Source organism: Telmatherina bonti (genome assembly GCF_933228915.1).
Source record: "Telmatherina bonti genome assembly, chromosome: 24".
NCBI lineage: Eukaryota > Metazoa > Chordata > Actinopteri > Atheriniformes > Telmatherinidae > Telmatherina > Telmatherina bonti.
In genome coordinates, this window is record NC_136633.1 from 11,492,092 (window position 1) to 11,516,496 (window position 24,405).

The 24,405-nt window shown below is 43.0% G+C and overlaps 1 protein-coding gene across 1 annotated transcript; it reads left to right on the forward strand.

Moving 5' to 3' along the window:
• arhgap1 (Rho GTPase activating protein 1) lies at window positions 1-24,405 on the forward strand. Its single transcript, XM_079263998.1, has 13 exons — window positions 1-70; window positions 8,662-8,891; window positions 10,767-10,865; window positions 10,983-11,070; window positions 11,339-11,470; window positions 12,413-12,499; window positions 15,228-15,326; window positions 15,412-15,519; window positions 15,597-15,673; window positions 15,766-15,843; window positions 15,923-16,051; window positions 17,272-17,375; window positions 21,103-24,405. The coding sequence occupies exons 2-13, from the start codon at window positions 8,768-8,770 to the stop codon at window positions 21,268-21,270; spliced, it is 1,293 nt and encodes a 430-aa protein (XP_079120124.1). The 5' UTR covers window positions 1-70; window positions 8,662-8,767; the 3' UTR covers window positions 21,271-24,405.

The following is a 24,405-nucleotide window of genomic DNA, read 5'->3' on the forward strand; positions in this document are numbered from 1 at the left end:
CTGTGTTGCTGTCAGAAGAAGAAACGACTTCAAGCGCAGCGGATATAATCGGAGCAGCTTTGCGACTCCGGTAAACAAATTTCATTCCTTCCAATCTCTTTGTGGCGATTTTAAAGAATCTGATCAGGACGCTCGCGCGCCCACTGTCTCTCGGTGGCTAGTTTTCTGTGAAAATGACGATTTATTTGTCTGTAAGACAGTTCAGCGAAGCTAAGCACAAAAAAACACCTTATTTACCCTCAACATTTAACTCTGGTGCAAAGTGGGAACCTATGATAAGAAAATGTATTTTTTATGCCTGTTGAATGAGCCGGAACACCTTGTAGAGCTAACGCCTGCAGCATCCGCTGCTAATGTGGCTAAGTTAGCTTAGCTGTAGCTTCTCACCAGCTGGAATCATTTAAAAAACAAACAAAAAAAAACCCAATAATAATAATAATAATAATAATAATAATAATAAATGAAAAAAATGTTCCTGGAAATTAGAAAATATATATATATTTTTTTAAATGTTCCAGGAAATTAAAATAAACAAAATTTAAAAAAAAAAAAAAAAAAAAGTTCCAGGAAATTAAAAATAATAATAATAATAATAATAATAATAATAATAATAATAATAATAATATTAATAAAAAAATAACAAAATTATAAAAAAAAAAAAAAAAAGTTCCAGGAAATGAAAAACAATTAAGAAAAAAAAAAAAAGGTTCCAGGAAATTTAAAAAAAAAAAAAAGGTTTCAGGAAATTGCATCTAATTGTTATATCGGTTTCTGTATTTTTAAAAAAAAAAGTGATTCGACAAACTCCATCTCAATTTAGTCAGTTTAATTTGCTTTTACTTATTAGTTCTGTGCACATTTATTCATAAATGTGATTTAAAACGTTTCTTAAAAACGAGGCTTTAATTGATAAGTAATTATACATCATGAGGTCTTGCTTTTCAATTTAAATGTAAACAGCCTGTTAAATAAAATGCAACTACAATGTTTAAATTCAGATTTTTAACCATTGTTTTCATTAGAACCTCCTCCCTGTGACAAAATCCTTTGACCAAATTGCTTTCCTCTGCTGTGAGATGGGAGGAATGAATGCAGCAGGATTTTGTGACTGCTGGATCCTTTTAGAAATGGCTCATATGACCACAGTGTTTGCAGGGAAGTCTGTATCAACACAATCCTGAAACAATGACACCTGTCGGCAGGTGTTCTGATAGGCAGAGCAACAGTTGCAGTACTGCTCTGCTGTCAAGGCTTTCCTGTTTGCTTTTCACATGCTGCTTCAGTGGGTTGGTGGATCATCTTACTGTGGATGCATAAGATAAAGCTTAAGTCATTTATATTTTATCTAATGGACTGGTTTCACCATCAGATTATGATATTCATGATGGCTCTGCTCTTCATTAGACATGTTATTTGTGAAGGTATGCTGACAGGCTCGATGAACAGCTCAGCTTACAGGAAGTTACAACTTTCATGTTTATTTGCTGTTTAAAACCATATCTGTCCAGAACCGGCGTCCTTTCAGCTTCTTGCCACAAATCGAACCGAACCCCTCTTGAGAAGCTGATTCAGCCTTTTCTGTTCCTCTCAGAACTTTCTGAGCCAGCAGACGGTCATATGATTATTTGTGGTGCTGATAAAACCACACAACAATGCTGGGTGTTTATTTGCTTGGTGTGAAGTCACACCCATGTTAGACATAATTTGTCTCGGGTCACCTTTTTAGTAATTTGACAAATCGTTCTAATAGTTCTCTCTGTGGTTTTTAGTCCTGTAACATACCTATCCTTATCTGGTGGTATTTCTTCCCTGAAAATAATGTGTTGGCAGATCAAAACCACTGCAGACATATTGAGTGAAACATTCATATTTTGTTGCTGTTGTTGGCCGACAGCAGAAAGCAGGAGATATTTAAGATTGTGGAACTTTAAATGCTTAAAATTATTTGCTGAATTCATATTCAGGAAATACTTGATTCTATTTTTCATACTGCGGAGGGGAAAATGACTGATAACATTGCAAAATAAGTTTCATGTTGACTCAGGTTGTTTTGCTGATACATGCAAGTGACTTTTAGAAAAGTAAAACAAAAGTTGTTTCTGAGTCAAACCTTCAATTTTTTTTAATTGGTTAGATTATTTGACTATTTTTTAATTGTGTTCATGTTTGTTTTTTAATTTTGTTTTCCATTTTTAAAAGTTTTTTTTAAAATTTAATGTTAGTTTGCTTATTTCTTTTTTGTTTTCAATTTCATGTATTATCTCATTTTGTATAATTAAAAAAAAATTAGTTCTATTTTGTGTAATTTAATGATATATATTTTAATTGTCATTTTTTCTTGATTCTTTTTTATTTTGTTATTTGATTGACCTCTTATTTTATTTTTTTTAATTTTTAAAAATGTATTTGTTGTATGTTTTTTTATATATTTGGTATAGTTTTGTTTTTATCTTATTCAGTTTTTTGTAATTTAATATTATTAATTTTAATCTTTCATCCAACCTCGGATAGAGGGATAGATACTTTGTCATTAATTTTTTTTCTTTTTTAAAACTTATTTTGTTATAATTCGTTTAATTTTATCTTTTATTTTTTGTGGAAACATATTAAATATTTTATTTAATTTTATGTTTTATATTTCTTGTTTTTCCATTTCGCTCATTAAATTAATAATTTCATTTTCATTATATTGAGTTTAATCTTTTTCACTTTGCCACTTTATATTTTATTTAATTTTATTTACTTTGATCTTGCATTTTCAAATAAGGAAACGTGATCTGTATGTAGTGAATAACAGGTATTTCTTTCCAATATTGTTGGATTGGATCTGAATTTATTCTTGTGTTTCAGTTTCTTTAGTTTAGGCAAGGCAAGTTTATTTGTAAAGCACATTTCATGTCCAAAACTCAGTGCTTTACATAAAAACTTTGCAGGTGTTAAATAAGAAGACAGCATAAATAGCAAAGATAACAATACGATAGTAAATTAGATTAAGATTAATTGAAAACAGGATCAAGTTAATGAATGAGTCAGGAAAGCATTTCTCTCTGCAGATATGCAGCATGGCAACATAAACACTATGTTCCTGCCTCTACAACATATTTATACATTTATCTGGAAAACTGTTCGATGTTAGTGGATCAGATCTCTGCAGATCTCAGCTCCTCATCATTAATTCAGGACTGTGGTTTCCCAGGTTTGTTGTCCAGGTTGTTACAGGCCATTTAAAGGTCTCACCGAGCTGCAGATTCACTAATCCTCTTCAGTTTGTACAGATGTTATCGCCGTCCTTTTTATCATCCTTATCAGACAAACCACACTGAGATGGTGGATGTCGTTGCAGCTGGGGTTACATGTTTAGTTGGACCGGCAGGATCTTTAACATGGTATTTTTAGCAGCCACCATGAGTCACCGCAGTCATGTTAGCTGGTTAAGAGAGTAAATTGTGCTGCTTCCTACCGGTGATGATGTGACCTTCACCGAACTGCTGCTTCAGTTCATTTTCAGGAAGATAATTTAGAAAAAAAAAAAGGAAGCTGCTGATGTCAACATCATTTCAAACCTTCGTTAGCGTCTTTCTGACACCACTGTGGTTACTGGTTAACAGTCGAGCTGTGTCTTTACTGTGTGTGTGGTCAGCAGGAACACACTGGCTGTGTCTGTTGGTTAGTAGCAATATTTATTTAAAGCAACATGCTGTCAGCTAGCATAACATCACACTGCAGAGAGTAAATGTTGTGTTAAAGGGAGAAAGCGTGTGGGGGTGGGGAGGCGGGGGGGGGGGGGGGGGGGGGGGGTGTTTATAAAATGGGGACACAGTTGCAGTTAATTATTGGTTGCAGTTTCAGCTTGACTGAGTGGTACATGTAGCTGATGCAAGCTCCATTTAAACACAGTGCAGTCAGACAGAAGAGGAGAAAGGATGAAGATTAGCCTTTGCATTTTTTCTCATCATCTTTTCCTCGTGCATGATTGCATGTCGAGCACATTTTCCACAGACTGGGAGAAGAACTGCTGCAGAAGATTAGCTTTAAATAGACTTTTCTGTTGTCATGAGAATGGACGATCATTTTAATGTCCCGATCAAAGCCCTGAAGCCATCTTTCCACACAGAAGCATGTTTTTAGGTTGTATGTATGTATGGGGATCATAGACCGTGTATGAAAGATGGACGGAGCTGCCGGCGGTTTAAAGTGAAGCCTATGTGGAAGTGCAATAAACTGCAGTACCCCCTTCATCCACTAGGGGCTGCAAAACAGAGCAAATCCCCATAGACTCCCATGTTAAAAAGACCAACTTCACAGCAGAAATAAACATGTTTACAGCCTGGTTCAAAACTCCATTTTAGGTGTAATAGGTCAGGTTTACCTTCATGACAACTGTGGGGGGAGTGAATTTTTTTCTAACTCGCCCGTTTTAAAGTAATTTAATCTCGAAGTTCAGTATATTTAGGGGTGTGTCCTTTTGATTGACAGGTTACTAATCTCCTGGTTCAAGTAAGAAGAACGTAGAACAAGCCGGTTAACAACGTGACTTAGCTTTAGCCTGCTTACCTCCGATAGCTAGTTATCTCCGGGTTATCTCGGTTAGCTCTTAGCTACAGGCAGCTTGGAGTTCGCTCGATGTCAATCATCCACCATGACGCTCACAGCCCCCCTCTCTCAGCTCCACCTCTGCCCATATTTGTATTTTCCGGGTGAGACTACACGCATGCCCCTGCCAAGATGGCGATGGTAGGAACCGCCCACTGAACTTCAGTTCAGCTCTTCAGAAACCTACGGGTGACGTCACGGAGTCTCTGCCCTTCTCTATATACAGTCTGTGATGGGGATTAAGCCTGCAACGATTTGTCGGCAATGTCAACAATGAAAATTCATCGACGAGAAATTTCATTGTCGACGATTGCCTTATAAACGCCCATAACGGCTTTGCTAATAAAACGCTGCGCCAGGCAACTTAACGTCATTTACCAACCATGGCTTTTCAGATAGTAGAAGAACTCTAAACACCAAGCAAAATGACGCAAAGCACCACAGGAAGTGCTGGGGGCAGTTTCGTCATTTTGTGCAGCGTCTTTGTTCAAAGGTGGAGTATGTAAGATTTTCAATATTTTCTAAAAAAAATTAATTCGTTTTTTTCAAACATGTAGGTTCCAGTCTGTTCATATTTGATGCGTTATTAAATTACAAGTTTAATTAATGACAAATGACAAAAAGCCCTTTTTTTCACTGGTAGGCAAACATTTAAGAAGGGTCTTTGTCACGGTGCTCGCCCACCACCACGAACTTGCTCAGAACCGGGGATTGGGTTGAAGTTGAGTTTAATTGTTTTACCTTCATTTGAACTGCCTTTTATGAAACTGGTTGGTTGACAATGAGTTTGCTCATCAGGATGACGTTGTGAATTGGCGTTATACAAGTAAAGCTGAACTGAATTAATGATTAGGCTCTACTTCCTTACCATTGAATATCCTTAGTTAATAAAGAAATAAGTAAACTTGGCTCCATTTAGGCATAAAGACCAAACCAAAACGGGAAAAGGCAACACCAGGAATGTAACCGATCTAGTTTAGCTCACAGCATTTCTGGCATTTATCTTTTTTAATTTATGCTCAGCTGAGTCACATAATTTCAGCACACTTCCAGTGTTGGTTGCCATGACTTTGTCTTTTTTTAGTCAATTAATCTTGTCGTTATCACGCCGCTGTCAGAGTTGTCGCTCAGAGAGAGCTTCACGCCTGTCAATATGTCAGCTGATGTTATTTATATAAACCCTGTGTAGATGTGCAGCTTCCCACCTTTTACATTGTAGAGTCTCCTGGTTTACTGAACCAGCAATCTGAGTCCAGATTAATCTGCACCGCCGGTATCAGGAGGTTTCTGCAACCCCAATCTCTACGTATACGAAACCTTTGTGTCCTGCTGTTATTCAACTTCCCTGTTTCTAGTTGTTATTGTCTTTGGACCATCCAGAATAGCGTAAGATCGTCGTAGTGTAGCATGTCAGATAACTCGCTGCCTTTCCTGCTACAGGACAGGTTCTGGGGAAAAACGTAGAAGGTTTATTACAGAAACCGCTCAGGGTGAGAAATTCGAATCCAAAAATTGAAAATTGGGATTTTTTTGCTTCACAATTTGAAAATTGATTTTTTTGTTAAAATTTTTTTTTTTTTCAAATAAATAAATATAATCCATTACAAAACTGTTGTCATTTTTATTGTTTTTATTGATCTCTTAATTTGTCTTCATGGACATATATATCACGATATATATCTCAATATTTACCTAGCCTTGAATTAATGCTTTGGTGCATTGTCTCCATTAAAACATAATTGTTCATACTGCATCAAGATATGCTGATTTAAACATTTATGCCAAAAGGATGAAATTGTAACGAAGCAAACTGATCAAAACCGTATTTATTGAACAGTTAAAGCAGTGGCAGAAACATGTCATTTTAAAACTAAATAAAGTGCCTTTGCATGATGTAATAAATGCAACGTATAAAAATAGGTGCTTTAGGGGGGGACTTTTCAAAAGATGAACTATTATAAGGCTTTGCTTTATGGATACGTTTTTTAGTCGTCGTGTATTTTTTTTAATCGCAGAGTTTAGCGTAGAAATCAGTCTTATACAGGCAGAATGTCCTCGTATCGTCTCCAATAAACGGCTTCAGCCAGTTTTTAATTCAGGGTTTGATTCCCACTCCTTTCTGTACTTTCTAGAGACATGAGGAGCTAGATAAATATGCTTGTGTCACACACACAGTGGATGAGGTGAGTAAGTGACAGAGGCTGTGAATGTAATCAAATAGAATTAATTATTTTGCGTGACGTGAAAAACTTTAAAATTTACGTCCCACTCTGTAATCCAGAGCGGGATCAGTGGCGGATTTGGCTGTTCATTGTGACTGTAGATGGAGTCGTGCAGGTGTCCTCTCTGCTCCTCTGACTGGCTGCAGCTGCAGCCGGAGCAGACTGAGTGCTTTAGGACGGGAAGAGACACTCGTTCGTAACAATAACTTTACAATATGCGCTTTAAAGTCAGTCGCCAAAACACCAGGAAAGTCTCCAATAACTCCAGTAAAAGTCGCTAGATTTGTCGCTAGTCGCTTTTCACAAAAAAGTCGCCAGATTTAGCGAGAAAGTCGCCAAGTTGGCAACAGTGGCTACACGCTGCCTCTCATGACGTAGCACGTAGCTCACGTTATGTACGTAACTAGGTGCGCTTGCTTTAACTCTCTGTGCAAAGCGGTGCAGAGTCGAGGAGGAGTGAGAAAACCCCGCCCACAGCTAAAAACTGCATGACAACAGGATACTCGAATATGACGAATATAGGCATTTTCTATATCGCACAGGGGACTAGCAACGATATCTCGAGTATATTCGATATATCGCCCAGCCCTAGGTTGAGGGAATTATCACATCACTTCTGACGTAAAACCTTCAGGCCTCTGTTCAGAAACCCTGGCCTTAAAATCGTCTTTTATCATGACGACGACCCCAGCAGACATCCAGGTTAACGGAAGAAGGTTTCTAAGATTCATTTTTCACTCTTAAATGTGTACGTCATCGTAGTTAATAAGAGTTAAAGCTATAGTTGGTAATCCTGCTCAGAGACATTTTTTACTCTGGGTGAAGTGGTTCCTCGTCCTGATAGGAGTCTTTACATTCTGTAATCATGAACAATAAGAAATATAGTTAGACACCTCAGTTTACTGTATATCTGTAAAAACTCTGACCAATCAAAATGTTAGGACTGAGTTGAAGTTGTTCGTTTCTTATATTTATACTTATATAAACTTCTTCTCCCGGCTCCCCTCCTCCCCCTCCAGCAGCGCATACCTGATAACCACACTGCATATAAATAGTAGGGCTGTGACGATATGCTTTTGTCTCGATTTGATTCGATTGGGTTTTCTTTTTTTTTTTTTTTGGGTGCTGATTCGATTTAAATTTCAATTCTCACAATTCTTGAATATTGCTCATTTTTGAAGATTAAAAACAAAATAAATGTGTAAAACTTTTTTTTTTTTTTGCTCGTCATTTTTCTTGATATAATGAGGTAAAAACAACCCAGTAGCCAGACCATCATTCTGCTGCTATAATGTCCAAGAAGACAAGTAAAAAGTATATTATAATGAATTATTTTTATTTATTTGGAAAAAAAAAAATTTTGTAACAAAAAAATTTATTTTAAAATTGTGAAACAAAATAATCTCTACATTCTATTTTTTTCTATTTGATTTCCCACCCCCCTTGTAACCAGACATACTTTTCCAAATCCTAGTGTGCACAAAGGTCAGTCAAACTACAATAATCACAGGAGTGATTATGTGATTCCTCCCAGGTATAAAGGAACCAGTCCAAGAAGAGCTCTCTAAAACAGTCTGTATGCTTTCCTGCGTACATGTGAAGATGGACAGCTCGTTTGGACATAAAGATTAAAGCACTGAGTTAGAAAATGGCAGCTAGTTATGAACCTCAAAGCACATCTGATGGTTCCCCACCTTTAAACACAGATGTGACTGAAGCAGACGTCTGGATTGTGAAACTAAACAGGCTGAGATTAGAAATGTAAGATGGCGGTTCAGCCACCTGTCGCTCACTTCAACCATCTTCATCTTATGAAACTGACCTCAAGTTTCTGTGTTTCTTACAGGCTCCAGCTTTGTGTGTGTGTGTGTGTGAGAGAGAGAGAGTGTGAATATTACCGTACTGTCTGTGTGCGAGAGTGGGGTGCGTAACATCACTCTGCAGTGTGCGCAATGTCTTCTGAGCTGCTGGTAGACGTGGGTGAAGACCCCACAACGGCACAGTTAGGACAGCTGAAGCTGGCCACCATTGAGGACCAGCAGTGGCCCGCTGATGAGTCCATGCTGACCAAGTCAGGTGAGATGGTTCTGATCACTGCAACATGCATCATCTGAATCCCAGCATCATCCCAGCACAGGTCATTACTGTCCACCTCTGTAATGAGGAGCCCAGTGCATGATGGGACATCCCCCAGTAGCCTCAGCAGCAGAACTAGATGGATGGATAAAGGTCACAAGCCAGACCTGACTGGAAGATTTATCAAAAAGAAAAGATTGAAGTCTAATCTTAAAGATAGAGGGGTGTCAGTCAGAATCTATCAGATCATTTTTTTTACAGTGGTCTCGTCTGGAAGTAACAAATATCTGGACTAGTTTTTCCTGCATCACTCTGAGACTGAATGTTCCTCATTTTGTAAATATTACATACAGTTGTGCTCATATTTATTCATACCCTTTCATTAAAGAAGGAAAAAAACAGCTGCCTGTAAAATAAGCTGAAACTGCCTAAAGTAATTATAAATAAAAAATTTATGAAAATCATTACCTTATTTTCTAATTCTGGTTCAATAGAAAAAAAATTTTTTTTAAAAAAAGCAAACAAATAAGATAATTTATTACATATTCCATCAGTCATAAAGTAATATTTAGTTGAACAATCCTTTAATGTTTCCGCTCCAGTCAGGTGTTTTCTGTTCCTCTCAGTCAGACTTCTGCACCTGTTGACAGGTATTTTGTCCCACTGTTCAACAGAAAAGTCTCTAATTTGTCCAGGACCAATTTGTTTGTTTGTTTGTTTTTTTCTTTCTTCAACTCAAGAAAAAACAGTGCTAAATCATATTTTTGCAAATTTTTAGTTGCCCCTTTTTTAAGTCTCCAGTTATTTGAGTGACTGTTGTAAATTCAGCCTTTTCTTTAATTAAAGTGGATGAGCACAACTGTAGATTAAAAAAGGCAGTTCTACAAACCTTTTTTTCTTATCTATGAGTCAAAGGACAGATTGTGGTGCAGAACAAGTCTCACTGTAGTGGACAGCAAGTGAATCCCATCCAGAGTAATTGCACAGCCAAACTGTTTAGTCCTGAGTTTTCAGGTCCAAACACGACAACCTCTACATTTAGAAGGAGAAAATTGCAGGTCTTCCTATCTTTAAGACATCTTTGTAATCTGGCAAACTAATTGGCGTCATGAAGAGTCAGTGCGGCTTAGTATCATCTCCATCAGGGATGTCCTAACTCCGGTCCTCCAGGGCCACAACCCTGCAGGTTTTCCATGTATCCCTGCTCCAACACACCTAACTCAAGTTAATTAGTCATTATGCAGAACTTCATTGGCTGTTAGATCCATTTATTGGAAGCCGGGTCTATTGGAACAGGGATGTATCAAAAACCTCTAGGATAGCGGCCCTCAAGGACCAACTTTGGGCACGCCTCATCTACATCAAAGGGAAAATGTACGCCTTATTTGTTTTAAAATATTACCTTATAGACTTAGACTAGACTTTATTGACCCCTTTGACTTCCTCAGGGGAATTAAAATTTCCAGCAGCAAAAAACAAAAAGTATCATTCACATAAAAACATACATAAATAAATAGAGGGGAAAAAAACCCAATAATAATATATTCAATAAACAATAAGAACATAAGAGAATGCACAAACAACTGGCTGAGGGTGTCCTCTGTAATAATGGAAGTAAGTACAATGTTAAATGTATCGGTACAAGTACAGAACCCTGAGGAACTCCATGACTTACTGTGGTGTGTGAGAAAGACATTATTTACACGAACTAGAATTTTTCACATTCACTAAGTATGGCTTAAAGCTGCCTATTGCAGGCCTGTATTGCTTTAAGTTGGCAAAGAATAAAACAAAAACAAGTTGTTATTTTTAGTAATTTTCATCAACAAATGTGAGGAAATAGCAGTGGAAGTAATTTGTTGCTGTAATTTCCAGAGACGGATGTTTCTCAGTGCTTCAACGCCACGTCGCCCCACCTGTCCTGGGACCATCCTTTCTATGACATCGCAAGACATCAGATCATTGAGGTTGCAGGTCAGATTTCCAGCGAATATGCTTGTTTCTTTTTTGTTTCTTCCTTTTTTTTTGTCTGTTTCTTCAATCTGGTTAGATAATCTTGATATACTCGTGATGCTGAATTTCTGTCCGTAGGTGACGATAACTTTGGCAGGAAGGTGATCGTGTTTAACGCCTGCAGGATGCCTCCTCAGCACCAGCTTGACCATCACAAGCTGTTGATGTGAGTGGGGAGCTGCATCAGTGACTTGTGGTTCATTTTTAGCCAACCTCAGTCAGAAGAAGAACGGTGTCATGCAAGAATGTGAATTTTCTTGCATGACACCGTTTCTCAGAAACCCTCAGAGGAAGTGTCTGTTTCTCTATTTTCTGTTCTTTTCTTTTTATTTTTGCAACTTTTACAGTTTCAGTTACACAAAATAAAATGGAAAACCTGACTGTTATGTCACACGATGCCTTTAAACAATGTTAAATTTGTTGATATTTTGCAGGTATCTGAAAGGAACACTGGATCAGTATGTAGAAAGTGACTATACGTTGATCTATTTCCATCATGGCCTGACCAGTGAAAACAAACCATCTCTCGGCTGGCTTCGAGACGCATACAGGGAGTTTGACAGGAAGTAAGTTTTATACTGTAATAACCACACGTTGATGTGTTGAGATTCCCAACGTGATCTCAGCTTGTTTCTTACTTGAAAGACAAAGTATCTTGCGTCAGCTTGTGAATATAAATCTTCTCAAATAAAAATGATGTGGAATTCCTCAAGGCTCTGGTTTTGGCCTCTTGTTGTTCAAGGCAACTCCCCCACAGCAGCCTTCCAAACAAAATTATTTAGCTGCAACAAGGTGACAAAATAAGTCAAGTAGATGGTCAAACATTTAGTCAAAACCTGCTAATGTGTATTTAAAGTGCATTTACCTGTAAAATCAAGCAAACAAAACAAAAAGAGTTACCTGTCCATGGCTGCTCGTGCTGCCATCACAGAAACAAACAAAACATTTTATCATAGTTATGATGACGACACTCAGCTATATATTTACTATTTTATATAAATTGGCATCTTCAGAACCGTTGAATCACAGATTACATGCAGAGTTCCTCAAGGCGTCATGTTGGGCTGCCTGTTATTAAGTGTCTACATGTTTCCACAAGCACGGATTATAGAAACAAATAATTTTCTCATAATCATGCTGATGACACTCAGCTCTATATTACAGCTTCATCAGGGGATTCCAGTCTCACAGGGAGCTGAAGTGCATGATTTGGTTATATCAATACCTGGATGTGCCAGAATTTGTTTAGCTAAATGAAGAACAAAGATGTTCATTTTAAGATTAGTGCCCAGCTTCAATCAGACTTGTAGCTGAATTTTAACATCTATGTTTAAGCAGCAACCAAATCAGCCTTTTATCTGAAGAATACATATAGATAAAGAGGACTAATTGATCAGAATGAGTTTAAAATTACTTGTTAGTTTTCATTAGTCTTGACTTTAAAATGGAGATTTTACAGATTTTTCCTCTGTATGGCATGTTGTCTAAACCCACGTTTGTGTTTCCAGGTATAAGAAGAACATCAAAGCCCTCTACATCGTCCATCCAACCATGTTCATCAAGACTCTGCTGATCCTCTTCAAACCAATCATCAGGTATTTTTTTTATCTTTACATATCAACAACATAGTTTCCAACTGCTTTTAAGTCATTACAACCTTTCCTCGTGTAGGTTAGAGCATAAATTATGTTAAGTTGAATATTTATGCTGCCTGATAGAGGTGGGAAAATCAAATCGAAAAATCGGGATCTTTTTGCTTCACAATTTTAAAGATTTAAAAAAAAAAAAAAAAATTCAAATAAATAGAAATAATCCATTATAATAAATTTTGTCATTTTTATTATGTTCATTGATCTTTTAACTTGTCTTCTTGGGCAGTATACCAGCAGAATGATGGTCTAGCTACTGTGTTGTCTTTTCCTAATTGAAATCAAGAAAAATGACGAGCAAAAAAAAAAGGTTTTCTACATTTTTTTAGTTTTTATTCTACAAAAATCAGCAATATCGAAGAATAGTTAGAATCACAATTTAAATCGAATCAGCACCCAAAAAAATCGGAATTGAATCGAATCAGGACAAAAACAAATCGTCTCAGCCCTACTGCCTGATATATAAACTGTTACATTTTTTATATGTCGGACAGTTCTGCGGGAGGTTTATCAGTGGAAAAGTCCTGCTGCTGAACAATAGCTGTTGTCATAGTCAGCAGTTATCTGTTCCTGTGATAAGAGAGCAAAGATAAAAATGAAAAAAATGTGAAGCATTCAGCGTTTCCATGCAGAAAAGTACAAACACTGTCAAGAATTATTGTGTTGAGTTTGTTCTTTCAGCTTTTTACATTATAATAGTAAGAAAAATATGGAAAAATTCAGTTGTGATGAAAAAGTCTAAATATGCAAATAAGTCTGCAGTTTTCTGAGTTTAATGAGCTACTGATAAGATGACTTCAACCAGAAAGCTCTCAGTGGAAACAATGGAAAGGATCAGAGTTTAACACATGTGCGAAAGTATTGGTTGTTCCCAGCCAGCTTTGGAGCACAAGTAAACAAAACGTTAATGGTTGGCCAAGGGAAACATACCAATACCAAAATATTTATGTAAAGAAATTTTCTTAAAAGTCAGAAATATGATGTTTGTGTGTAAAGTGTTAGAAAACACCAGAAGGAAATGAAATTTCCACCCAGAAGCCAAGTATAAACCATCAATAATGGCTAAACAGTAGAAAGCAGCTTAACTTTGGTTTGTTGGATTCCAGTGAAATCTAGAAAGATCAGCGCGTGCAGAAAAGCAGCACATTTCCACCGTTGTTGGTGCACGTTTGGAGATTAAAGAGAAAATCTTTATAAAGTTTGGGCTTTTCTATTTTGCAAAAGTAAAAAAAAAACCAAAAAAAACAAAAAATAACTCAAAATAAGATTATCTTTAAATAAAGATTTAAGATAAAAACATTTTTATTCTTAAGGTATCATTTTTTAAATATTTTAAGTAGTTTTTTTCTTTATTAACAAATTATTTTTAAAAATCCATTCCATTTATCTGAATTGACAATATTTTTATCCAACGAAAAAAGATTATCTGGTTAAACTAGGAAAATGTATTATATTCAGGTGAAAATAAAATGCTTCTTTGTTTCATCAATAATTTAAGAAACACCAGAATTTTGTGAATATTTGTGTTATTTTTAGTGGATTGTTCCACACACAAAAAAAAAAGTGCCTGTAGCACCTGTTTATATTTTATATTTAATGTAGGGCTTGGACACGTTCATTACCAATAATTGATTTTAAAAAAATCAATAAGTCAATAAATCTGTTCAAAAAAATAATTAGTTTCCTGGTACACCTATTAAACTGATCTGACATTAGAGCTCCACGAACATCTGCAGGTATTCAGACCCGTCTTATTACTTCTATTTAAGCGGCAACCTCCGGCGGTTAAAAGTGAACCCTATGCGGAAGTACATAAAACTGCAGTTCCCCCTTCATCCACTAGGGCCTGCAAAACAGAGCAAATCCCCATAGACTCCCATGTTAAAAAGACCAACTTCACAGCAGAAATAAACATGTTTACAGCCTGGTTCAAAAATCCATTTTAGGTTTAACAGGTCAGGTTTACCTTCATGACAACTATGGGGGGAGTGACTTTTTTTCTAACTCGCCCGTTTAAAAGTAATTTAATGTTGAAGTTCGGCATATTTAGGGGCGTGTCCTTTTGATTGACAATAAGCCGATCTCCTGGTTCAAGTCAGAAGAACGTAGAAAAAAAACAGCTTTTTAGCCGGTTAACAACATGACTTAGCTTTAGCCCGCTTACCTCCGTTAGCTGGTTTGCTCCTGTTAGCTCCGGGTTAGCTTTTAGCTACAGAAAGCTCGGAGTTAGCTCGATGTCAATCATCCACCATGACGCTCACAGCCTCCCTCTCAGCTCCAGCTCTTTGCCCATATTTGTATTTTCGGGGTGAGACGACACACGTGACGCTGCTAAGATGGCGATGGTAGGAACCGCCCACCAAGCTTCAATTCAGCTCTTTAGAAACCTATGTGTGACGTCACGGCGGCTCCATCCATCTCTTTATATACAGTCTATGCTTCTAGTCAAATAAAAAAAAACAACTAGCAACAAATCAAGCTATTTTTTTATGCCGTTATTGGGATCTTTTGGCGACTGACTAAAAAAAACTCTCTTGTCAATGAGCTTCTAATTCATTCTATTCTTTTCTATTCTTTCTGACGCGTAACATAGAGCCGTGGTAGCAGAGAAAAGCAGTTTCAGAGCAGCATTTGGGTGTAAATGAAGCGGAGTCTCTCTATTCCTGTGTTGTAGTTTTAAGTTCGGCAGGAAGATCAACTATGTGAGTTATCTGAGCGAGTTGGAGGACGTGGTGAAGTGTGAGCAGCTGGTGATTCCCGCTCGAGTCCGAGAGTAAGACATACACATTTCATGTTTTGGGAACATTTAGAATCAGGAACGAGGTGTTTGTTTACCTGTGAAATCCTGTGTTTGTCAGGTATGACAACAAGCTGAGAGCATCTCTGAAACCCACCGCCCAGCCGCCCACCTCTCCTCCTCGAAGCCCCCCTCTTCCCAACCAGGTGTTCGGAGTTTCGCTCTCGCTGTAAGTTGTCGCTCTTTACAGCAGCTGTTCAGGAAAACCAAGTTTCTGATTTGAGTTTGTCGTTCTCATGTTCTCAGGCTGAGACAGAGGAGTCCAGATGATGATCTGGTTCCCGTGGTGATGAGAGACACCATCAGCTTCCTGTCAGAACAAGGTGATCCAGACAGAACCAGCTGGAGAACGTCAATCTTAACGGGATGTCAGTGTAACCTTCATGTTCTGCTGCGATCTGTGTGTCTCCGTCAGGTTTGGAGATCGAGGGGATCTTCAGACGGTCGGCCAACGTGACCCTGGTGAAGGAGGTTCAGCTCAAGTATAATTCAGGTGTGAAGTCGCTCTGACCCGGAGCTCACTGATCCTGATCCTGGGAGGAGGGAAAGACTGACCCATTTGTGTGTTTTAGGTGTGTCAGTGAATTTCAGAGAGATGGAAGACGTCCACCTGGCTGCTGTGATCCTGAAGACGTTCCTGAGGGAGCTTCCTGAGCCTCTGCTCACCTACCAGCTCTACAATGACATCGTCAACTTCAGCAGTAAGTGCAAAACCTTTGTGGATCTGTGGCAAACGATGCAGGTCCAGCTCATGAAAACAGGACATCCTGAAACCATCCAGTCTTCCCGTCCGGACGAACGGCTGTTTCACAAAATGTCTGTTTCCCGGCTGAACTTGTCATGGAGATTTATCAGCGTGCCCGCTCCAGACTGTTCTATTCTACAGTCATTTAGCGGGTCAAGCTTAGTGTTGTTTATCACTCCAAGTCAGGACAGCTCCACTCAGAAAGGACTTTTCATACAGTTTAAAAAGAATTTAATCCACGTTTTTCACCTAGACTGATTTTTTTTTTTTAATTATAAAGCATATTTTATTTTGTTTTATTTAATTAATTTATATTTAATTTCTATTTATTTATTTTAATTTTTTATTTATTTATTTATTTATTTTGATTATTTTAATTTTATTTATTTATCTAAATTAATTTTTTATTTTATTTTTATTTATGTATTTTAATTAATTATTTTTTTTATTTATTTAAGATAAAAGTAAAAACTTTACATTTAAGGTGTCAACTGGGACCCTGCGCTGTGCAGCCCGCTTCTGTTTTCCTGGTTTCCAGTCCAGTTTCTTCTGGATTCTCTGTTATTGTGATATGACGCTGCACCTCCTGCAGCTGAACTAGTTGTTGCAGATATTTAGTAGCTCACGCTGCTGATGTCTTTTCCCAGCCTCCCCTCCTGCTCATCATCAGCTCTGGTTTCTCTACTTCTACACTGCAGCCGTAGTTCTGCTTTAACTTCCTCTACCTGTTAATAACATGATCATCAGAGGGCGGAAACAGATTCAGTCCCGGCAGAAACCAGAACTTTATAACATAACTATCAGTACTGTTGTTGACTGAACACCTGACAGGTTTATAACTGGACACGACACTGTTTTAGTCAGCAACATGAACTCCCATCGCTCTTTCAGTCAGCTGCATTAACTCAGAACACCACGATGTCCTCTGGTTTCATTCTTCCTAACACTCAGTTACTCCTTTATGCTTACTTCAGATGAAGTTGGGTTCAATAAATAAATACTTTATTACTCTGCTGAGGAAAAATGTGAAGCTTTAAGTGTTTATTTTTTTAAAGAAGAGCAGCAGTTTTCCTTGTAAACATCAGCTGATCGGGATGCAGCTCCTGAACCTGACCTCTCCTCTTCTGTCCCCCCCCCCCCCCCCCCCCCCGATCCGGTTTCTGTGTTTCTCTGCAGGCGTTTCCAGCGACAACCAGGTGGAGGTGATGACAACTCTGGTGGAGTCTCTGCCAGAGGAGAATTATGCGTCGCTGCGATACCTCATCACGTTCCTGTCTCAGGTACAGCTGACCGACTCCCACCCCCCCACCTGTCCCCCTCACCTGTCCCCCCCACCCGTCCCTTACCACCCGTCCTTTACCACCTGCCCCCCCCCACCCATCCCTTACCACCCGTCCTTTACCACCTGCCCCCCCCCCCACCCGTCCCTTGCCACGTGTCCCCCCCCCCACCCGTCCCTTACCACGTGTCCCCCCCCACCCATCCCTTACCACCCGTCCACCCCTCCACCCGTCCTTTACCACCTGTCCCTTACCACCTGCCCCCCCCCACCCGTCCCTTACCACCCGTCCCTTACCACCTGCCCCCCCCCACCCGTCCCTTACCACCCATCCCCCCCACCCATCCCTTACCACCCGTCCCATACCACCTGCCCCCCCCCCACCCGTCCCTTACCACCCGTCCCCCCCCACCCGTCCCATAACCACCTGCCCCCCCACCCGTCCCTTACCACCCGTCCCCCCCTCCACCCGTCCCTTACCACCCGTCCCCCCCCACACGTCCCTTACCACCCGTCCTTTACCACCCGTCCCTTACCACCTGCCCCCCCACCCGTCCCCCCCTCCACCCGTCCCCCCCACCCATCCCTTACCACCTGTCCCATACCACCCGTCCCCCCCTCCACCCGTCCCTTACCACCCGTCCCCCCCACCCGTCCCTTACCACCCGTCCCATACCACCCGTCCCCCCCTCCACCCGTCCCTTACCACCTGCCCCCCCCACCCGTCCCTTACCACCCGTCCCATACCACCCGTCCCCCCCTCCACCCGTCCCTTACCACCCGTCCCCCCCACCCGTCCCTTACCACCTGTCCCATACCACCCGTCCCCCCCTCCACCCGTCCCTTACCACCCGTCCCCCCCACCCGTCCCTTACCACCTGTCCCATACCACCCGTCCCCCCCTCCACCCGTCCCTTACCACCCGTCCCCCCCACCCGTCCCTTACCACCCGTCCCCCCCTCCACCCGTCCCTTACCACCCATCCCTTACCACCTGTCCCTTACCACCCGTCCCATACCACCCGCCCCCCCCCACCCGTCCCTTACCACGTGTCCCCCCCCACCCGTCCCTTACCACCCGTCCCATACCACCTGCCCCCCCCCCCACCCGTCCCTTACCACCCGTCCCATACCACCTGCCCCCCCCCCACCCGTCCCTTACCACCCATCCCTTACCACCTGTCCCTTACCACCTGCCCCCCCCCACCCGTCCCTTGCCACCTGTCCCCCCCACCCATCCCTTACCACCTGTCCCATACCACCTGCCCCCCCCCACCCGTCCCTTACCACCCGTCCCCCCCACCCATCCCTTACCACCTGTCCCATACCACCTGCCCCCCCCCACCCATCCCTTACCACCTGTCCCTTACCACCCGTCCCCCCCCACCCATCCCTTACCACCTGTCCCTTACCACCTGCCCCCCCCCACCCGTCCCTTGCCACCTGTCCCCCCCACCCATCCCTTACCACCTGTCCCATACCACCTGCCCCCCCCCACCCGTCCCTTACCACCCGTCCCCCCCACCCATCCCTTACCACCTGTCCCATACCACCTGCCCCCCCCCACCCATCCCTTACCACCTGTCCCTTACCACCCGTCCCCCCCACCCGTCCCTTACCACCCGTCCCATACCACCTGCCCCCCCCCCACCCGTCCCTTACCACCCGTCCCATACCACCTGCCCCCCCCACCCGTCCCTTACCACCCGTCCCCCCCACCCGTCCCTTACCACCTGTCCCTTACCACCCGTCCCCCCCACCCGTCCCATACCACCCGTCCCCCCCTCCACCCGTCCCTTACCACCCATCCCTTACCACCTGTCCCTTACCACCTGCCCCCCCCCACCCGTCCCTTGCCACCTGTCCCCCCCACCCATCCCTTACCACCTGTCCCATACCACCTGCCCCCCCCCACCCGTCCCTTACCACCCGTCCCCCCCACCCATCCCTTACCACCTGTCCCATACCACCCGTCCCCCCCCACCCATCCCTTACCACCTGTCCCATACCACCCGCCCCCCCCCACCCGTCCCTTACCACCCGTCCCATACCACCTGCCCCCCCCCCACCCGTCCCTTACCACCCGTCCCATACCACCTGCCCCCCCCACCCGTCCCTTACCACCCGTCCCCCCCACCCGTCCCTTACCACCTGTCCCTTACCACCCGTCCCCCCCACCCGTCCCATACCACCCGTCCCCCCCTCCACCCGTCCCTTACCACCCATCCCTTACCACCTGTCCCTTACCACCCGTCCCATACCACCCGCCCCCCCCCACCCGTCCCTTACCACGTGTCCCCCCCCACCCATCCCTTACCACCCGTCCCCCCCACCCGTCCCTTACCACCCGTCCCATACCACCTGCCCCCCCCCCACCCGTCCCTTACCACCTGCCCCCCCCCACCCGTCCCTTGCCACCTGTCCCCCCCACCCGTCCCTTACCACCTGCCCCCCCCCACCCGTCCCTTACCACCTGTCCCATACCACCTGCCCCCCCCCACTCATCCCTTACCACCTGTCCCCCCCACCCATCCCTTACCACCTGTCCCATACCACCTGCCCCCCCCCACCCGTCCCTTACCACCCGTCCCCCCCACCCATCCCTTACCACCTGTCCCTTACCACCTGCCCCCCCCCCACCCGTCCCTTACCACCCGTCCCCCCCACCCATCCCTTACCACCCGTCCCATACCACCTGCCCCCCCCCCCACCCGTCCCTTACCACGTGTCCCCCCCCACCCATCCCTTACCACCCGTCCCCCCCACCCATCCCCCCCCACCCGTCCCTTACCACCCGTCCCATACCACCTGCCCCCCCCCACCCGTCCCTTACCACCCGTCCCCCCCACCCATCCCTTACCACCTGTCCCTTACCACCCGTCCCCCCCCCCCCCACCCGTCCCTTACCACCCGTCCCATACCACCTGCCCCCCCCCCCCCCCACCCGTCCCTTACCACCCGTCCCATACCACCTGCCCCCCCCACCCGTCCCTTACCACGTGTCCCCCCCCACCCATCCCTTACCACCCGTCCCCCCCACCCATCCCCCCCCACCCGTCCCATACCACCTGCCCCCCCCCACCCGTCCCTTGCCACCTGTCCCCCCCACCCATCCCTTACCACCTGTCCCATACCACCTGCCCCCCCCCACCCGTCCCTTGCCACCTGTCCCCCCCACCCATCCCTTACCACCCGTCCCATACCACCTGCCCCCCCCCACCCGTCCCTTACCACGTGTCCCCCCCCACCCATCCCTTACCACCCGTCCCCCCCACCCGTCCCCCCCCACCCGTCCCATACCACCTGCCCCCCCCCACCCGTCCCTTACCACCCGTCCCCCCCACCCATCCCTTACCACCCGTCCCATACCACCCGCCCTCCCCCACCCGTCCCTTACCACGTGTCCCCCCCCACCCATCCCTTACCACCCGTCCCCCCCACCCGTCCCTTACCACCCGTCCCATACCACCTGCCCCCCCCCCCACCCGTCCCTTACCACCCGTCCCATACCACCTGCCCCCCCCACCCGTCCCTTACCACGTGTCCCCCCCCACCCGTCCCTTACCACCTGCCCCCCCCCCATCCGTGCCCTACCACCTGCCCCCCCCACCCGTCCCTTACCACGTGTCCCCCCCCACCCGTCCCTTACCACCTGCCCCCCCCCCATCCGTGCCCTACCACCTGCCCCCCCCCACCCGTGCCCTACCACGTGTCCCATCTGTTTTGCAGGTGTCTGCCAACAGCGAGGTGAACAAGATGACCAACAGTAACCTGGCAGTGGTGTTCGGGCCAAACCTGCTGTGGGGGCGGGACAACGCCATGTCACTCAGCGCCATTGGACCGATTAACAACTTTACCAGAACCCTGCTGGACCAGCAGCATCTGGTCTTTCCTTAAGACCCGATAAGAGGCCTCGCTCTCCCCTGCAGCATTTAGACTTCAACTCACCTCCGCTCTCGACCAATCAGGACCAGCAGCCGCGTTCGTCTGCTTTTCTGTTTCACATCAGTAAAAGCAACTTGTTTTTTTTTTCTCTCCTTGTTGGGGTAAGCATGAAGTTCTAGGATTATCCCTGCAAACAAGCAATGGCACAAAAAGCAGCAGCTCCTCATCAGTTGTCTTGCTGTCCTTTCGTTTCCAGTCGGGACAGACGGACGTCTGCTGCTCCACTCCCACTGCTTTCTCTCTGTCCAGTCATCCTTTAGTTTTATATAACTTCTCCCGCATCCGTTACAGTGTCTTCCATCACACTCTCTGATTGGTCGGATCTCATACACAAACTTTATTCCTCTCCGTTTCCTAGCAACCATTCGGTGGGATTATTGAAAGGTTAAGAGAAAACACTACATTTCTTTTTCTTTCTTTTTTTTCTTTTTTTTACTCTGTATTCTATTTTGTTTTTTTCTTTTCTATTGTGCCAAAAGAAATTTGCCTCACAAACATTACCAAACGTCTTCTAGGCTTAGGAGTCTGAGCTAAAGAGAGGAGGGGGGTTGAGTTGATAGACTCAGGTTAACTCGTGAACATGGTACTAAATCGTGTGGACAATCTCTGAAATGCTGGACCTGGTTCAGGAGGAGCGTTCAGATTCAGGACTTCCTGTCTGGTGGGAATTCCTAAACAAGCTGAAGGTTGTGGGTACCAAGTCTTTAGAATCACATCTGTAATTTCAGCCTCTGATGCGTCGTTAAAGTGCAACGTACCTCATGTTGGAAATGCTCCCGTTAGGCGGCGCAGCTTGTGTGTGAATTGGTTTTCCTACATGTAGCACACAGAGCTAGTTAGATTTTTTCATCTTTAGTTGCCTTATATTAATGTTTCTTTTTTTTTTTTTTTTTTTTTTTGATTAATGATGTGCCACTAATGGAGTTCGTCCAAGTTCTATAAGGTTTAAACAGTCCCCAACAAGCCACATGCACTCTTCCCTGCAGACACTTAACTCCCGTTTCCAGTGTTTTCTACAGACGCCATACTGAAGAGAAGCACGCTATCCGGCGCAGGGTTGTAGCCACAGTTTGCACTTATTGCTTTTAGTTTTGGTACATTCTTGTTAACACTAGTGAGATGATGCTAGGAGCTTCCCACTACATTTTCCTTCATGTTTTCATTCCTTCTCCGTTTGCTCCCGTTGCTTCTTCGCGTTTTGATGGGTGATTAGCTTTCCAGCAGATCTCGCTGTCTGTTTCCAAAGTGTTCATTCTCCTCTTCTGTCTCTGATGAGCTCATCCAAAGTTTTAGTATTTTGTTTTTTTTTAAAATAACCCAGAAAACAGCAGCTAGACGTCATTATTGTGACCCGTTTTTTTATACATGATAAGAGGTTTGGTTTTGAATTCGACCCTCGTGACCAGCTGTGTTTCCTTCCTGTAGTTGGGCAGTTTTCTCCAAAATATCGACAGTGGATAAATATTTGTGTTGTAACGTTGCTGTAATATGAATATAAAACGTCTGGAAAAAAACAAGAAATTTTAGTTTGAATGGAGCAAAAAAAACAAAACAAAATGTTCTCAGATGTTGTTGTGACTTCAGGTCATGATGTTGATGTGTGTGTGGTTGTGTGTAGGTGTGTTTGTGTTAATGCTGACTCCACTGAGTTTAAAAAAAACACGTTGAAATTTTGGGCTATAAAATATAAAACAGATAAAATAATAAAAAAAAAGAATAACCAGAGCCCCTGTCAGCTTTGTGTGTTATTTCCTTTTTTTTAATTTTATTTTATTTTAATTTAAGCTGCAATTAATATAAAATCATTTCAGTCCAAATCAAAGACATAAAATTAAATGAAGGAAAAAAGCTCTTAACTGGTTTCTTCTACAATTATGAAATAATTGTAAAACAAATTTGACAGCAGCAATATGTGTGTGTGTGCGTGTGTGTGTGTGTGTGCATGCTTGCGCCTTAATTGTGTCCCCCCCAAGTGGTCATGTGATTAACCATCAAAGTGCCGTTGTGGACATAGATTAAAATAAAGCAATGCTCTCGACAAAGCCTGGTCGTCGTGGTGACCGCATGCAGTTGGAGAACACACTCTTGGTTTTTGTTGAGCTCCGCTGTAATAGATGATCACAGAACTGAGACTTCAGCTTCATACCTGCGACTCCGACTCGCGACGCTGTGGAGATAAATAACGTAAACAACGCAACGCAATGATTTACGGTTCCACAAACCCTGATTTTATTCTAAACATGAACAACATATTGCATGATGAAACGTAAACACCATGAGCATCCAGTTGTGACGTTTGTCCTTGCCCCCAGCGCACAGAGATTCCTTCTGATAATTTAAATCTTGCAGTAATGTTATGTGATGTAGACGGTTGGATCTTTAAATAGTTTATCATTTTATATTTAACACTTTTTCGCAGTTTTCAGACCCAGTTTGTCTCCGATTGGTCGACTCGTTGAAATGCTCCTTTTATATCCAGTCATTTTGCTGACATGTTGCCAGCAACCTCGTCTCCTCCAGTTGTTTCTGATTCATGTAAGTTATTTATCCAGCTTTTTGTTGCTCTTGGTGTAAAATGATATAATATCTCTATTTTAGCATAGGTATGTTGTTTATGTTTATTCTGGTGTTCCAGCTTTGTTTGGATTTGGGGCGATAAAGTATCCAGAACAGCTATTTTGGTGATAATCCTAATAAAATGAAAATCGTGGGACACAATGTTACATTCACACTTCTTCCTCTTCATATTTCTAATCTCAATTTTTATCCATACTCAGACGATTTGAACACATAAATCATCAGGAGAATCTTATAAAACCTGATGCAGCATTTTGCTCATATCGTAAAATTTTTACTATGATTTAAATAAGTGCAATTTCTGTGTCTTATTTCCGTCGCACTGTTTGTCCTCAATTCTGTGATCGATTACAGCCTTAATCTATGGATCTTTTGTACTGTAATTGCCGTCATGGTGACAGTGATCAATGCATCCATGGTAGGAAATTCTGGGTTGAATTTTAGTGGAGACGTTTGGTTTTCATGCTGAAATATTGACACGTGGTGATCCGATTCTTCTTAACTGTTGTT

Coding starts and splice junctions, on each gene's coding strand:
- arhgap1 (XM_079263998.1), top strand. CDS start 8,768: ATGTCTTCTGAGCTGCTGGTAGACGTGGGTGAAGACCCCACAACGGCA. Junction 12,500..15,227: donor CTCTTCAAACCAATCATCAG/GTATTTTTTTTA, acceptor CCTGTGTTGTAG/TTTTAAGTTCGGCAGGAAGA. Junction 15,327..15,411: donor ATTCCCGCTCGAGTCCGAGA/GTAAGACATACA, acceptor TGTGTTTGTCAG/GTATGACAACAAGCTGAGAG.